This window comes from Gorilla gorilla, chromosome 15, assembly GCF_029281585.2.
Source record: "Gorilla gorilla gorilla isolate KB3781 chromosome 15, NHGRI_mGorGor1-v2.1_pri, whole genome shotgun sequence".
Lineage (NCBI taxonomy): Eukaryota > Metazoa > Chordata > Mammalia > Primates > Hominidae > Gorilla > Gorilla gorilla.
In genome coordinates this window covers 119,147,760-119,162,985 of record NC_073239.2, presented here as the reverse complement: position 1 = coordinate 119,162,985, position 15,226 = coordinate 119,147,760, and the positions used below count along the sequence as shown (strand labels likewise).

At 43.9% G+C, this 15,226-nt stretch overlaps 1 protein-coding gene across 18 annotated transcripts in view; it reads right to left on the bottom strand.

Annotated features, from left to right (window-relative positions):
* WDR20 (WD repeat domain 20) overlaps positions 1–15,226 on the bottom strand; it is an 83,729-nt gene that overhangs the window by 24,606 nt on the left and 43,897 nt on the right. For 6 of the 18 annotated variants that reach the window (XM_063698186.1, XM_004055711.3, XM_019009892.4 and 3 more), the window contains exon 2: positions 3,559–3,741. The exons of 3 other annotated variants lie outside the window; for them this stretch is intronic. Coding sequence is in view for 10 of the 15 variants with exons in the window: in XM_004055711.3 (XP_004055759.1) it covers positions 3,559–3,741 (183 nt within the window). In the remaining 5 variants the exon portion in view is untranslated. Of the gene's footprint in view, positions 1–170; positions 512–825; positions 919–3,558; positions 3,742–5,167; positions 5,220–15,226 lie in introns of those variants that run through there. 9 more of the 18 variants (XM_055361590.1, XM_019009891.3, XM_019009890.4 and 6 more) reach the window with 5 other exon arrangements.

The window sequence follows — 15,226 nt, the reverse complement described above, 5'->3', positions numbered from 1 at the left end:
AGGCTAAGAAACAAATCTGGATCAGGCCGTAGGTGATGTGGCCCTCCAATCTCATGCCCTTACTTCATGCCACCTTCCCCAGGTAAACCGTCCTTCTTTCAGTTTCCTTGGGCTCAAGGGCCCTCATGTGCTATTCCTTTTGCAGGAAAGCTCCATCTCCAGTTCCTTACCTGGTTGGCCTTCTTCTCACACGAGGCACAGCTTAAAACATACCACTTCCTCCGAGAGATGTCCTCTGCCTCCCAGTTTAAAGTAGACCTCTGTGTTGGCCAGGCGTGGTGGCTCACGCCTGTAATTCCAGCACTTTGGGAAGCTGAGGTGGGTGGATCACTTGAAGCCAGGAGTTCCAGACCAGCCTGGCCAACATGGTGAAATCCCGTCTCTACTAAAAATACAAAAATTAGTCAGGTGGCCTGTAATCCCAGCTACTTGGGTGGGTGAGGCACAAGAATAGCTTGAACCTGGGAGGTGAAGGTTGCAGTGAGCCAAGATTGCACCACTGCACTCCAGCCTGGCTGACAGAGTAAGACTCTGTCTCATAAATAAATAAATAAATAAATAAATAAATAAATAAAGTAGACCTCTGTGATTCTCTCCCTTTCTTGGGCCTGCTCTCTTGCCTCTTACATCACAAAGTGTCACCATCTGTGGTCACCAGTGTTTCGGGGGTAGTGCTATTACACCTCTCTTCCCTCCTGAGAGGGGTCACAGGAGGGCAGGTTTTGCCCACTGCTGCAGACCCAGTGCTGGGCATGTGGTAGGTAGTCAAGGTCCTGAATGAATGAAACAATGGCCGCAACTCTAGTTCAAGCCCTCAGCTCTCACCTGGACAGTTACTAGAGCCTCCTCACTGGTCTTGCTACCTTCATTCTGTCTTTCTTCATTCCAATCCACCTTCCACAAGTGCTGACAAGAGTTCTAAAAAAACACATTTGATCCTGTCACTCCCTTGATTAAAAGGCCAAAGGTTCCCCCACATCTTCCAGTGTCAGTTCCAAATTGCTTCACGTGACATGAAAGGGCTTTTATAAGACAAGCTGGTTCCAATTTATCTTTCCAGCTTCAAACTCTGACACTCCAAGTCCCACACTGTGATGTGGCCAAGCTGTTACTGGATGTTCTTTCACATGCCTAGTTGTTCCTCCAGCTTTGAAGGCCTTCCTTACCCTCCTCTAATGACTATGTACCCTTTAAGACCCACATCAAACGTCACTTTCTGAAAGCATTTCTTGGAACTCCCCCAGTGAACTTAACATTTTAAAAAACTTTATGTTATGTGATGCATACTAAAGAATTCCTGCGGCAGCTAGCCCTTGGTATTTTGTTCATATCGCTATGCTGACACATGCCCAGTACTCTCTGTCCATTCTTACTAAACTGTGAGCTCCCGGAAGGGCAAGAGCTCATCTGGCTCACCATGCATGGTGGGGCCTGTAACCAATGAGTTTCTGGAATTAATTTCTGGTTCCAACTCTATCATCAACTTGCTACCTGATCTGGACAATTCACTTATGTGCTCTTTGACTATTTCCTCATCTGTAAAATGGGAACAACTCCCCACCCTCCCTGTAGAGGCCATAGGTAAAAGTGCCTTGAAACCTGTAAATGTCACACCACAGCAAAGCATGACACGATGACTACTTCACCACCATTCTTGGCACTCTCTAAGGAACAAACCTCCGGTGACCCTTGCTCTTAGACATTCTGACCAAAATCTGATAAAAATGTATCCACATGGCCAGAGGATTTCCTTACTATGAAGGGCAATCAATTTCAGCCTCAAGCTGTAAATGCGAAGCTGGCATTAAACCACACACAGTCCTAGCATTCTAAATAGCAATTTCTCAAATAAAATGTAAAATGAGTATGAGATAACTCATGCTTAAATCATGAAGAATGAGGAGCTGCCTTCCAGCCTGCAACTCCCAGTCACCAGGGCAGGGATAGTTCTGGCCAATGCAGCCTGAGTGCTCCCAGAGCCCTGAGATTCTGGGGACGTGTGGTCTCCAACTCCCTGCCCTCCCCCTGCCATGACACACAAAACTTTCTTGTTCTCTAAGCGGCATTCTGTACCATCCTCGGCCAGGGCTGCCTCCGGGTCTTGTTTACTAACAGCCCTTACATGGCTCCAATCCCTGCCCCCTCAATCACACTCTCCCCTACCTAAACAATAAAAACCCACAATGATTCCAAATTCACAATTTCTGCTAACAGTGCAGGGGAGGCCAATTTTATGCGCTGCTCCCCAAACCCAGCACCAAAAAAATAATCATCCAGCTACTTAGAAATCACTTCTGCAGATGATACTAAAAAAAATCTAGGTAAATAAAATATTTTCTGCTGAACTTTTTTTTAATGGAAAATGGGATTAAATACTTTTCCTCTACAATCTGTCAGTCCAGATGGCAAGTTTTGTTTCCAGTCAACTCAGAGGAAACCAGAAGAGATGGCATGGTTCATAAGATCTTATCAAATCCACTGGCAATGTCAAACAGGAGCACCCTGGGTGGATACTGATTTGCATGAATAGCAAGTACCATGACTGCAAAAGAATCCAAATTTTAACTGCCATTTGTCAATTTGAATTTTCTTCCCCAAACAAAATTATTTCTTAAAAACCATACTCTATAATGTGTTTTTGTTCCAAGTTAATGATGTTAAAACCATGCAACAATGCAAAAGGGAGGCGGTCCTACATAGCCTGACCCTTGCGCCTCAGGGGCAAGGTCCCAAGTAGAGATTGGAACCCAGGGCTTCTAACTCAGCAAGCCTACCTTATCTTTTCCACTTGGTAGAAAAGTCATACTGAAACAGACGAGGAAGAATATTAAATATGAAATAGTAATACTTGAGGCTGAAAGATGCTCCAACAGCTTTAAAAAATATAATCTACTTGGCAATTTCTATATGCCACATTTAACAGTCCTGACATGTTCCTGAACAGACAGCTCAGATATCTCAGGCTCTTTCCAGAATGAAATTGAAGATACTAGAAACCCCAGTACATACTACAACACTGGCAAAAGCTATGTCATGTGACCAAACTTTAAGTGCCAGGATTTCCAACTATGTCAAAGATGAGTTTACAGTAACTATTTTCAAGAGCAAGTGAAGTACTCCTTAGCCAAATGACTGTCAAACATACATACAAAAGCTTTGGCTACAATTTAAGCAGCCTAAGGAAATGTCATCAAGTTCTTTGATCTGCATGAAATGTTCTGGTGATGTGAACCAACTTTGGAATTCTACATTTTCTTACTTAAATTATAAATACCGAGTTACAGTACTGTCCCTATCTCCATTATAGAAGAGTTTTAAAACACCTGTTATAGACACCTGAGCATGCTCCATAAAAATGCACAGAACAGTCACCCCAAGGAAGAACAGGTAAGGCCAACAAATTAATCCACCACATTTAAACTTGGGCATACTAGGTAGGAGGGCTGGGCGAATAAAAAATGGGCTTAGCTTGAAGTGCAAAATAAGGCCGACTACCCTCGGTAAGAATGTATCAACTCTTAAAGGGATTCTTAACAGCTAAGACAGGGTGCTACTTACTTCCTCATTAAAAAGTTTGCTAGTTTCTTTTTTGATTGGGTCTATAAGCTGGACTTGGCCTGCGGAAAAGCCCACTAGGAGAGAGACACTTTCTGCTGTGGCTGTTAGGTGGTTGAAGTCATGACAAGTAGGCTGTGTTCCTTTGTATATCCTTTTATCTATTGGTTTACTCAAGTCAGCAGCCTGGAGGAGAAAGAGAAAAATACATACAGTAAACAGCACATTGAGATGAGAAATCTAAGTTATGCTACTTTATACTCCATTATGATGTTTCATCTTAAAAACAAAGTGATTTAAAATGTTTTTTCAGTTGTGACTTAACATTCATCTAACATTTTATAAAACCACTTTCACATACCTTAGCCAATTAGATATTATTAGACTATCTATAATATGTTTACAACTGTTACTTTCACAACTTATTCTCCTTCAAATATATGTAATAAAGACTCCTGGACTTCAGCAGGAAATATCCTTGAGATATTAAATTCAGTATTTTCAAAATGCATTTCAAGCAGTGTCTAACAGAGTAACCACATAAAAAGCTCAGCTTTCAAATGTATCTACAGCACCTACATGCCCACTGGCCAGTTACCTGCAGCCCAGTGGTTCTCAAAGTGTAGTCCCCAAACCAGAAGCAGCAGCAGCAGCATGTGGGAACTTACAAATGCAAAAATCTCAAACCTCACCCCAGACTAAATGAATCAGAAACTATGGAAGTAGGGCCAGCAAGTCGGAAAGAGCCTTCCAGGTGATTCTGATGCCTGCTCAAGTCTAAGAACCACTGCTGGAGCCCACTCTATACAGGTGGCTCCCTTCCTGGGTCAAAATCCCTCTTTTGGATTAGGTTTCAGGGAACATTACTTATCGAGGCCATAATCAAAGGACTTTACATGCATTGTCCTGAATCCTAACAATAATGCTCCAAAGTGGACAATATTTTACCCATTTTACAGATGAGAAAACAAGTTTAGGGAAGTTAAATAACTTGACCAACGTCACCATACCTACCCCTAAGTAAGTGGCAGGGCTGGATTTGGAACCCAGGTCTGTTTGACCATTAAGGGGATGGGGAGAGAGAGTCAAAAGCAAATGATTTCTCACTTGGGTGAAAAGTGATTTTTCAATGTGCCCTCCCCACTTTCAAGAAGGATTCTTTTCTTCATGAGAAATGTCCTGTGGCATCCCAATATGCTGGGCTTTTATTGGTGAAATAAGGGAAACCCACCCCCTCCCACTCTTGTCTGAAAATCTCCAGTGGAGACAACTAACCCTGAAGCAGAACTTGTCCCTCAAGACACCCAGTTCACGCTGTGTGGCCCTCTGGGGCTCCCGGCTCTAGTTCTCTACTGACCGCCCCCTCAGGTTCTGAAGATTTCTTTCTTCCAAAGAGGCCTGTGACATTGAACCAAGTATTCTAATGTTTGACTTTCCAATAACAAATATAAATAATGAGTAGAAAAGAGGACCTCAAAATTACAGGCGTCTTTGAGCAAACTCAAAACCTTGCACATGTAGAAGTCTGGACCTGAGCGGTAACAAGTAGCTCTGGGAGCCCCAGGGCAAAGGAATGAGGGTGCATGCCATGCGGACACTCTCCCAGCCTCACCTCAGTTAAAACGGAGATGAGAATCTCTGTTCTACCAACCTCATGGGATTGTCTGGAGGATGAAATAAGAGAATATATACATGAAAGAGCCTTGAAAAGTGTAATACAAAGCACGATACAAAACAAAAGGGAGTCCTGACTGGAGTGAGGAGAAAAGCGGCCAGTGGGGGGGAGCGGCTGCTGTGCAGCAAGGCGGGCTGAAGGCAGCTCAGCTGAGTGCTGCGAGTGAGCAGCCAGGCCTGGGACGATGGCCACGGACAGGCTGTCTGAGGAAGGCAGCTTCTGAGCAGCTCGGATGGCAGGGAAAGAGAATCCTGGCCTGAGAGAACACCACATGCCATTCATCTCAGAACGACGAAGACATCCACAAAAAAAAAAAGCAAAAAAACCCTACAAATATAAAATAAGATATAACTGGCAGCTAGAGAACAAAAATCCAATTTGAAATACGAACAATTAAGTTATACATAATTACTGTATCAGCATATTCAACTCTTGAGACTTTTTTTTTTTTTAGTTTGCTTAAGAAAAATAAAAAATCAGCTAGGTGTGGTGGTGCATGCCTGTAGTCCCAGTTATTCAGAAGGCTGAGGTGGGAAGACTGCTTGAGCCCAGGAACTCAAGGTGACAGTTAACTAGGATTGCACCACTGCACTTCAGGCTAGATGACATAGCAAGACAAACGACAACAACTACCACTTAGGGAACTTTCCCCTGAAAGAACATACCTAAAATTATGCACTGAAATACACAGATCAATTTAAAGGCTAGCCAGAAATTAACAGAGAAAATAGTCTAATATAAATTAAAAAATACGTAATGTTTCTCAGAAACAACAGAGGAAGTAAAAGCACCTATTTTTCCAAGTACTGCCACCAGTTTAGAGTTAGACTTAGGGACCCCTCACAACTATATTGGCTTCAGTTATTGGTATATTTTTACATCCCTGCCTCCCAACATGGAACTTTACTGAAAAGATGGAAGCATTTTAAATGAGAAGAGATTACTTTTACTCTTAAATCAGGTAAAATGGGCCAGAAGGCACGGTGGCTCACGCCTGTAATCCCACCACTTTGGGAGGCTGAGGCGGGTGGATCACCTGAGGTCAGGAGTTTGAGACCAGTCTGACCAATATGATGAAACCCCATCTCTACTAAAATACAAAAATTAGCCGGGCGTGGTGGTGGGCACCTGTAGTCCCAGCTACTCGGGAGGCTGAGACAGGAGAATCGCTTGAACCTGGGAGGCGGAGCTTGCAGTGAGCCGAGATCGTGCCACTGCACTCCAGTATGGGTGACAGAGTGAGACTCTGTCTCAAAAAAAAAAAAAATTCAGGTAAATATTCTAAAAATATCCTGTTTATTCTACTAATTTGCTTAACAAACTTTTTTCCTAGGTCACTGCTCTTGAAGTGTACCAGTCCAGGACTAGTTTATTACTCTGCAGTCAAACGCACTGCCTGTAGTACAGACATTGAGAATAAGAGTTTAGAAACTTTTATGGCAACTGACAAATTTTACATCTGTTGAATCTAACGATAAAAAGTTAGAGTTTGTATTCTGTATGTCTTTTTCAGTTTCTTTTCCTATTAATTCTTTTTATTTTACAAAAGTATCAATCCACATAGACTAAAATTTTTTTAAAGTTGATCTGTCAACACTAGTGTGAGTGGCACTGTCTAGAAGACACAAAAGCAGACCTGGCTGGCCCCAAGGAACACTTAGAATCTCTCTCACCTAAGGTCACTCCTCCCTCCCCAATCCCTTTCCAGTGGCACTGACCAAACGGGAACAGCAGAAGTCCAGCCAGGCAACATGTCACCTTTACCAAGTAAGAATTACCAAGAAGTCAGAAGTGACTGCTAGGTTATGTGCCCATAAAAAAAATTGTATTTCTGAAAAATGTATGGACTCCACTCTTGGGCCTGAGCTTTTTGGAGCCCCACCCCAGATAGAGAAAGGCCAGGTCTCCCAGTGCCTGCCTTCATGTCCAAGCACGACCGTCTCCCACTCACCTGTCCTCTTTCCATTAATCACTGAGTTCTAACTCAACTTTCACTGATATGTGACCATCCTATTTCCTCCTCCTCTGGGGGGCGAGGGATGGGGTGTCTGCCAACATGCACTCTGAGCTCACATAGCTTTTTAGGAGCAGGAGTAACCACCCAAGCCAGCTATTCCTCTTCCCCATGGGGTCATCAGCCCCGGCAGATGGCTTCCTAGGCAGGAGCAGTCTGGTAGCAAGAGAAAGAGCCCAGACCAGGCAAGCCTAAGTTCAAATCCTGCCTTCCCTCTTGGTAGCCAAGTGGCCTTGGGCAAAGTGCAAGTTTCCTCTCACTAATAGGAGATCAAAGGCCCGCCCCTCCCCTGCAAGGCAATGGTGAAGGCTGCAGATAACAGAAAGCACAGAGCACACAGAAGTATTTGGGTAGCTACCATTATTCATTCATTCCAGCCACATCTTATCTCTAATCAAAATGTCTCCTAATTTTTTTTTCTTTTTTTTTTTTTGGAGATAGAGTCTCGCTCTGTTGCCAAGGCTACAGTGCACTGGCATGACTTCAGCTCACTGTAACCTCCACTTTCCAGGTTCAAGCAATTCTTGTGCCTCAGCCTCCTCAGCAGCTGGGATTACAGGCATGCACCAACATGCCCGGCTAATTTTTGTATTTTCAGTAGAGACAGGGTTTCACCATGTTGGCCATGCTGGTCTCAAACTCCTGACCTCAAGTGATCTGCCCGCCTCAGCCTCCCAAAGTGCTGGGATTACAGGCGTGAGCCACCACACCTGGCCTGTGGCCTCCTAATTTCTATCAAGTCAATGTAGGAAAAAGTACCTAGCACCCCTGCCCTCCAGGGTTCAGCCCCATCCTCCCCAACAGCAATATCACCTTCTGTCTAGTCAACACTTTCTTTTTTTTTGAGACAGAATTTCCCTCTTGTTGCCCAGGCTGGAGTGCAATGGTGTGATCTCGGCTCACTGTAACCTCTGCCTCCCGGGTTCAAGTGTTTCTCTTGCCGTGGCCTCCTGAGTAGCTGGGATTAAAGGCGCCTGCCACCACGCCTGGCTAATTTTTTGTTTTTTGTTTTTGTTTGTTTGTTTGTTTTTGGTATTTTTAGTAGAGACAGGGTTTCACCATGTTGGCCAGGCTGGTCTCAAACTCCTGACCTCAGGTGATCCACCTGCCTTGGCCTCCCAAAGTGCTGGGATTACAGGCGTGAGCCACTGCGCCTGGCCTAATCAACACTTCCTATGTGCCAGGCCTGCACCAGGAACTTTACACTCATCATCCAATCCAATCCTAGTCACCCCTCAAAGCTGGTACTAATGTATCCACATTACATTGATGAGGGACCTGGAAGGAAGTTCAGGGTCATGAGGCTGTGCTCTTATCAGCTCTACACCATCTTGCCTCTCCACCCTTCACTGGCCCTCCACACAACTCATGAGCACTGGCCAGAGCAGACAGCCCCTCTTTCTTGGCTTAAGTCACCCTCTTGGTAGGGACAGTCTCCTTTGCCCACCTCCCCACGAATCTTGCCCGTCAGTTCAAGTCCCACCGCCCACAGCAAGGATTTTCCCAACCATTCTTTGTGCTGCTCCTGTATCTGAATTCTCAAGTACTTAATTCGTTCCACAACATTCAATATTTAATCACTTATATGATTTCAGAATTGTTTTATGTCTGTTATAATCAATTAAAATAAAATTATAATAAAAACTCTTTTAAGGAGAACTTTATTAAACAGTTACCACTGTATAGTTCCACAAAATTCGTTTTTTTCAGCTTTCTGATAGATTCTACACACTTTGAGATTTCAAAAAATGGTTTGCATCCCAATTATTATCAATTACCTAAGTTCTTCACTGTAAGTTTTTTTCCACTCAGATTCTGACAGATAAACATGAATTTATAGAAGAACCAATTTATTAAACATTCTAATCCATTTTAAGAATCGGGTATTTGGTCTTCAGCCCCAGCAGAGTATCCAGCCTGGCACAGAGGCTAAGTATTTGTAGAATACATTAAACCACAACTGTTTCTTAATTTTTTCTATGGAAAGTTTAAATTTTATCATTATGCTCATGAGTTTGCATAAGGAGTTACTGATTACAAATAATTTGACAGTCTCATACTTATTAAGTTCTCAACTTAATAGAAAAATTTTAAGTGATAGTTTTAAAATTCCTACTAAACAACCAGTTACCAAAGCCTCGATCAGTAAGTAAACATTTTTAAATGTAATACTTCTCTTTTCCTTGGACTTTTTCTTTTTCTTCATTACTATTATTATTACTGAGACAGGGTCTCGCTCTATTACCCAGGCTGGAGTGCAGTGGTGCGATCTGGGCTCACTGTGACCTCTGCCTCCTGGGTTCAAGTGATTCTCCTGCCTCAGCCCCCCGAGTAGCTGGGATTACAGGTATGTGCCACCATGCCCAGCTAATTTTTGTATTTTTTGTAGAGACGGGGTTTCAACCATGTTGACCAGGCTGGTCTCGAACTGACATCAAGTGATCTGCCTGCCTTGGCCTCCCAAAGTGGTGGGATTACAGGCATGAGCCATCACACCTGGCATTCCTTAGACTTTTCATCCTTAAGATCTCTGAAATTTTTTTTTTTTTTTTTTGGAAACAGGGTCTCGCTCTGCTGCCCAGACTGGAGTACAGTGATGCAAATACAGCTCACTACAGCCTCAACTTCCTGGGCTCAACTGATTCTCCTGCCTCAGCCTCTCAAGTAGCTGGGACACAGATGCGTGCCACCATGCCCAACTAATTTTTTTTTTTAATTTTCTGTAGAGACAGGGTCTTGCCATGTTGCCCAGGCTGGTATCAAACTCCTAGGCTCCAAGAACCCTCACATCTCAGCCTCCCAAAGTGCTGGGATTACAGATGTAAGTCACCATTCCTGGCTGGAATTTTTTTCTGGAACAATACTACTGAAATTCAGAGTCAGCTGGGTCAGTTTAGCATGGCACTAATGAGCCTATAGGTCCTTGAGGAATTTCTTTCCAGTACCACAAAGGGTCTGCAAAAGAAACCCTCCAGTTCCAGTTCATGCCTTCACCATAGCCCTGCCTGCCCACTCTTCCCTCAGGAATGCTGCTGAGTGGACAGAAATGTGGAGGAAGGACTTGAACCTGTGAGGGGCTATTCCACCAAAGGCAAAAAGCTTGCAGCCTGGTTCCCACCAACTTAGTGGGCCTCAGTAGGGCTTTGGGAAGCCTGTGGCATCACAGGCAACAGCCATGTCACATCACATGGGCCTGGTAAAGTTTTACTTGATAAAACTCCTCAGTGCCCAGAAGCATCTGATGTGGTATGAAAAATATCTCAGAGCTCTTTTGAAAAATGTGTGTCAAATTATAATCTTAGACATAATTTTAAATGAATCAGGTGGAAATAGTGTAGGTAATAAAGGTAGTTTTATTTTCCCTAAATTTCACATCTTCCCTCCCCATCCCCACCTGAGAATCACCTAAGAGAGAACCGGTCTTGCAGAGACTTGCCAGAAAAGTAAAAGATCCTTTTACTGGCATAGCTAACAGCTACCAAGTGCCTAATGCAGGCAGACCAGAAACTCACCTGGCCTACACCCAAAGCACTCTCTACCTCCTAAGTCCACTCCTCCCATCCTTAAGCCCCACCCCAACCAGCTTTATACTTGGCGCTCTGTTGGGTCCCCTGCCTGGCACCCCTGCCCAAAGGATAGCTTCAGGGCCCTCATCCAGCCTGGGTTTCCCCAGCTTAGCTCAGCCTCTCTAGCTCTGTGCCAGTCTCCTTCCACCCATTTCCAATCACATGCAATTCGCCCTACACTCTGCCAGACACATCTTCGGGAAGCCTTAGGTCACTCTCCCACTCCACCACTGCCACGGCTCTGCAGGGCCTACAGCTTAGCACTCAAAGGCTGCCCAATGTGGCCTTATCACCCCCGCCCCTCCACATACATTACCCCAAAGACCCTTGGCTGCTGCCTGTGCTTCTGACACCTTGCCTTTCCTGCCATTCCTTCACCCAAAAAAATGTCCCCTACCCTCATATTCACAAAAGCAGAGATGTCATGTCCTCCTGAGCCCCCACAGCCTATGTGTGACATTCTTCCAGCCCCCTTCACTGATGCCTATCACTATGTGCCACACTTATTAGCTGCAATATGTTAACTATATTCCATATATTGTGAAAGTCCAGCTCCTTTTAAAAACAAGAAAGAAGCCAGGAGGCTGCTGAGTCACTGACAGCCTGAATGAATTAATCAAAACTAGCTGGAGCACTCTGAGTAGCATCAAAGGTTGCCATAAGCCATTTTGAAAATCAGAAGAGAACGACTGTAGTGCTATTATCATTCCTCTTGACCACATCTCAGACAACCAAAACAGGGACCAGAAGTGGCCAAGAAATTACTTCCAAGGGCCACAAAGGATCACCTAGTAGAAAAGAAGTGGAACAACTAGCGGCCTATCTTAAAACTTGAGATCCAAAATAAACCACATTGCAAAGACTGTTCCACAGGTTTTCTTGGTGAACTTTTTTTCTTTTTTTTTTTTTTTGAGACAGAGTCTCGTTCTGTCCCCCGGGTTGGAGTGCAGTGGCGCGATCTCGGCTCACTGCAAGCTCCACCTCCTGGGTTCACACCATTCTCCTGCCTCAGCCTCCCGAGTAGCTGGGACTACAGGCAGCTGCCACCACGCCCGGCTAATTTTTTTTATTTTTAATAGAGACGGGGTTTCACCATGTTAGCCAGGGTGGTCTCCATCTCCTGACCTCGTGATCCGTCTGCCTCGGCCTCCCAAAGTGCTGGGATTACAGATGTGAGCCACCACGCCCGGCCCTTGGTGGAACTTTTAACCTAGTCAGGCTTGGGGCTGCTAGTGCCTGTTAGGGATTGATTAGTCCACAGTCCAGGGCCTGGGGCTGGACCACATCTGCTTGTCATCCTGGTGAAACCGGAGGGGGGAGGCGCTGAAGATGAAAAGAGACCTTGGCCAATCAGAGCTGATATTCACCTTTTGAACAAAGCTCAACTATTTAACCAAAATTTTCTTCAACAGAATGGGAAATAACTGGGTGGGTCTAATGACAAAAATACCACACAGTGATTTTCAAACACCTTCAACTGCCCACACTTCACGTGTAGGCGAACAGTTTAACGCTCAAGTAACAATCAGCGGCACAGCACCACACAGATGCCAATTCCACAGTCCCACCGCTGCCCTTGAAGGGGCCACAAAACCAGGTTTACCTTATGGAAAGACCCACACAATCCATGTTTCTCACAGTATCTTCAATTCAATAGTTACAGCCAACATATCTGAACAGTTGGCATTAACAGTATGTAAAGAGCCTAACACTTGTTTAAAATATGTGTATGTCAGAAACATAAGAAGTCAGTTAGGCTTGGGTCACTTATGCCCATAGGAAAAACAAACAGTAATCAATTGTACAGTTTCAGTGTTTCATTTCAAAAAGGACAAGAACTTATCTGTGTTATTTACCTCCCTGTCTCCAACATCTAATAGAGGGCCTGGCACACAGAAGGTTATCACTGAATATCTGTCACAGAAAGGAAACAATTCTGAAAATGGAGGGAAAGAACAGTAAAGTGATAGAAACCAAGAGACCTACAGCCAAATGTATATAAAAGCAAATATATAATGCTTTTTTTTTTTTTTTTGAGATGGAGTCTCGCTCTGTCGCCCAGCTGGACTGCAGTGGCGCAATCTCAATAATTCTTTTGCTGACCAAAATGCTAAGAATAAATGCCTTCTTGGGTGTCCATCCATGAAAGCAAACAGTCTCCATCAGTAAATATTAGTACATCACTTTACAGTTTACAAAGCACCTCCATGGATCAGTTTTTTGAAACCTCGCTACAAACCTGCGCAGTAAGTACAACTGCCACTCCCATTTTATAAACAAGAAAATAGAATCAGCTGCCCAGAGGAACCCAGTGGTAGAGTCTGGCCATCGAAATTCCAGCCCGTGTGCCTTCTGCTGCACCGCCGTCTACTACTGGGGTGGTGCAACAGACATGTGAGGTGGCACCTAGTTCTACAATTCTATCACCATGTAACTCCATGTTCCTAGACTTCTTGAAGTGGGACTCAGATACTCCAGCCTTTCTCAGTGTGGCCCAGATTCCAGATCTACCTCTTCTTTTCAATCATTTGCCTCACAGCATTATTTTATTAAAATGGAATAATATAAGTCCCAGCAGAATCCCTGGCACTTAAAAGGCACTCGGGAAACATTAGTTTCCTTCTGAATACATAAGGGCTTGCTACTTATCATATGGGCTTTGAAAATTCTCATCATTCATTAATACCTTCCAAGAAACAGACATAAAGAATAACAGAGATGTTTCTTTCTGCCCTAAATTTCCTGGAGAAGGACAGCAGCAGTGGAAGCCCACTTTCAGCAGGTTTTCCTTCCAGTATAATCTTCCAAAACAAAACAGTAGCTTCTCTTTCTTAGTTTCCATTCCTCCTTCATTCTCAAACATACTAGTACAGCCCACACTTGCTTGGCATTCCAAACCCATCCCCTTCACTAAAGACCAACCGTTGGTGCATTGTCTCTAGCGCGCTTCTGATGGGCTCTGACCTGGAATGAGCCCTGGCCAACCACGTTCAAGGGGCTGCGTTTAGCCGCAGCAAGGCTTTGAGAGGCGGCACAGAGAATTAGACAGAGGGGAGGCAGGCAAGACAACGAGTCAAACATCAGCAAATAGCAAGATGTAAGACGTGTGGAACATCACCTTCATGTCATCCCAAAATGAGAAGAGACACACAGTCACAAAGTGCGTAACATGCATTAAGTAAAAATTTCACAGTGACAATCTCTGGAATTGCTTGCTGCTCATCAGATGGCTTCTCCCAGGGGCCAGCAAAAGCCCCTCCTTTGGAGCTCTGCATGGGGTGGGGAGAGGGTGGCCACCAGGGGAAAGCAGGAACAAGCAGAGGGCGGACATTCTGTGGCAGCATCTTCCCTGGCCTAGCACCCTCAGTCAAGCATCTGCTGAAATAACAAGCTTTTGTTGTTCTCACATGTCACTTTTTCCTAAGGCAGCCTGTCATTTAGAAACTGCTAGCTATTACAATCTACTTCTCTCCCTTCAGAGTAGCTTCTTAAAGATGAACTTAAAAAACAGCTACACTGCAACATCTTTACCAGCTCTTCATTCTCTGATGCTGTACTCCACGGAAGGTTAGATCTCCTATCGCAAGGCAAGTCACCACAGATGGCTGCTGTGAGGCTTCCTTAGGCTAATGAAATACTGATTTCTTCATTAAAGAAAAGCTATGAATAAATATCAAGATAAATTCAATTTGCACACATACTAACACCAGATCTCATCACATTAAAATGCTGACATATTCAAATGACCTATTTTTATTGAACCCTTCTGTTAAATATGTATAGGAATATGTATTCCTATTCTAAAGGGAATACCAGTATCTCACACTGATGAAAAGGCAAGATGCATTCATTTCTGCAAAAGATGATTTCAAATTCTTAGAAAAAAATTTTTTTTAAAGATAGAATTCTATGCCTTTCTGAAAGTGTTGAGACAACACTGGTAAATTACAGAGCATTATAGAGCAGAGAGTAATTCCTGTGTGCTGCCTAACTACTACACTGTTGTTGTTCTAACCTTTGGACCATCCATGGGCTCATTATATTCAGCAGAGCACACAAATGATTTTAAATTTCCAATTCAAGTTGCTGAGTAACATAAACAACAATCGGTAGAAGAGTTCCCATCCTAAGTGAAAACGGCCCTAAGTCCCCAGTTGTGCAGAGGGCCTACAAACTTCCATTTCCTCATCCTACAGAGAAACCGAGGCCCAGGAAGAGGCGGTGATCTGCCCAAGGTTCATAATGCTTACAACTTCACCTTTAACCATATCTAGCTGTTTCTCCCTTTTCAATCACCCAGTGTCAGCTAGAACAAGCTACTGAATCTGTAATGTCTAAAATTTCAATAAACAACATGTGTAGCAGTAATTGTATATCATATGACAGCATTTTGGACATAGTACACTGCTGTGTTTC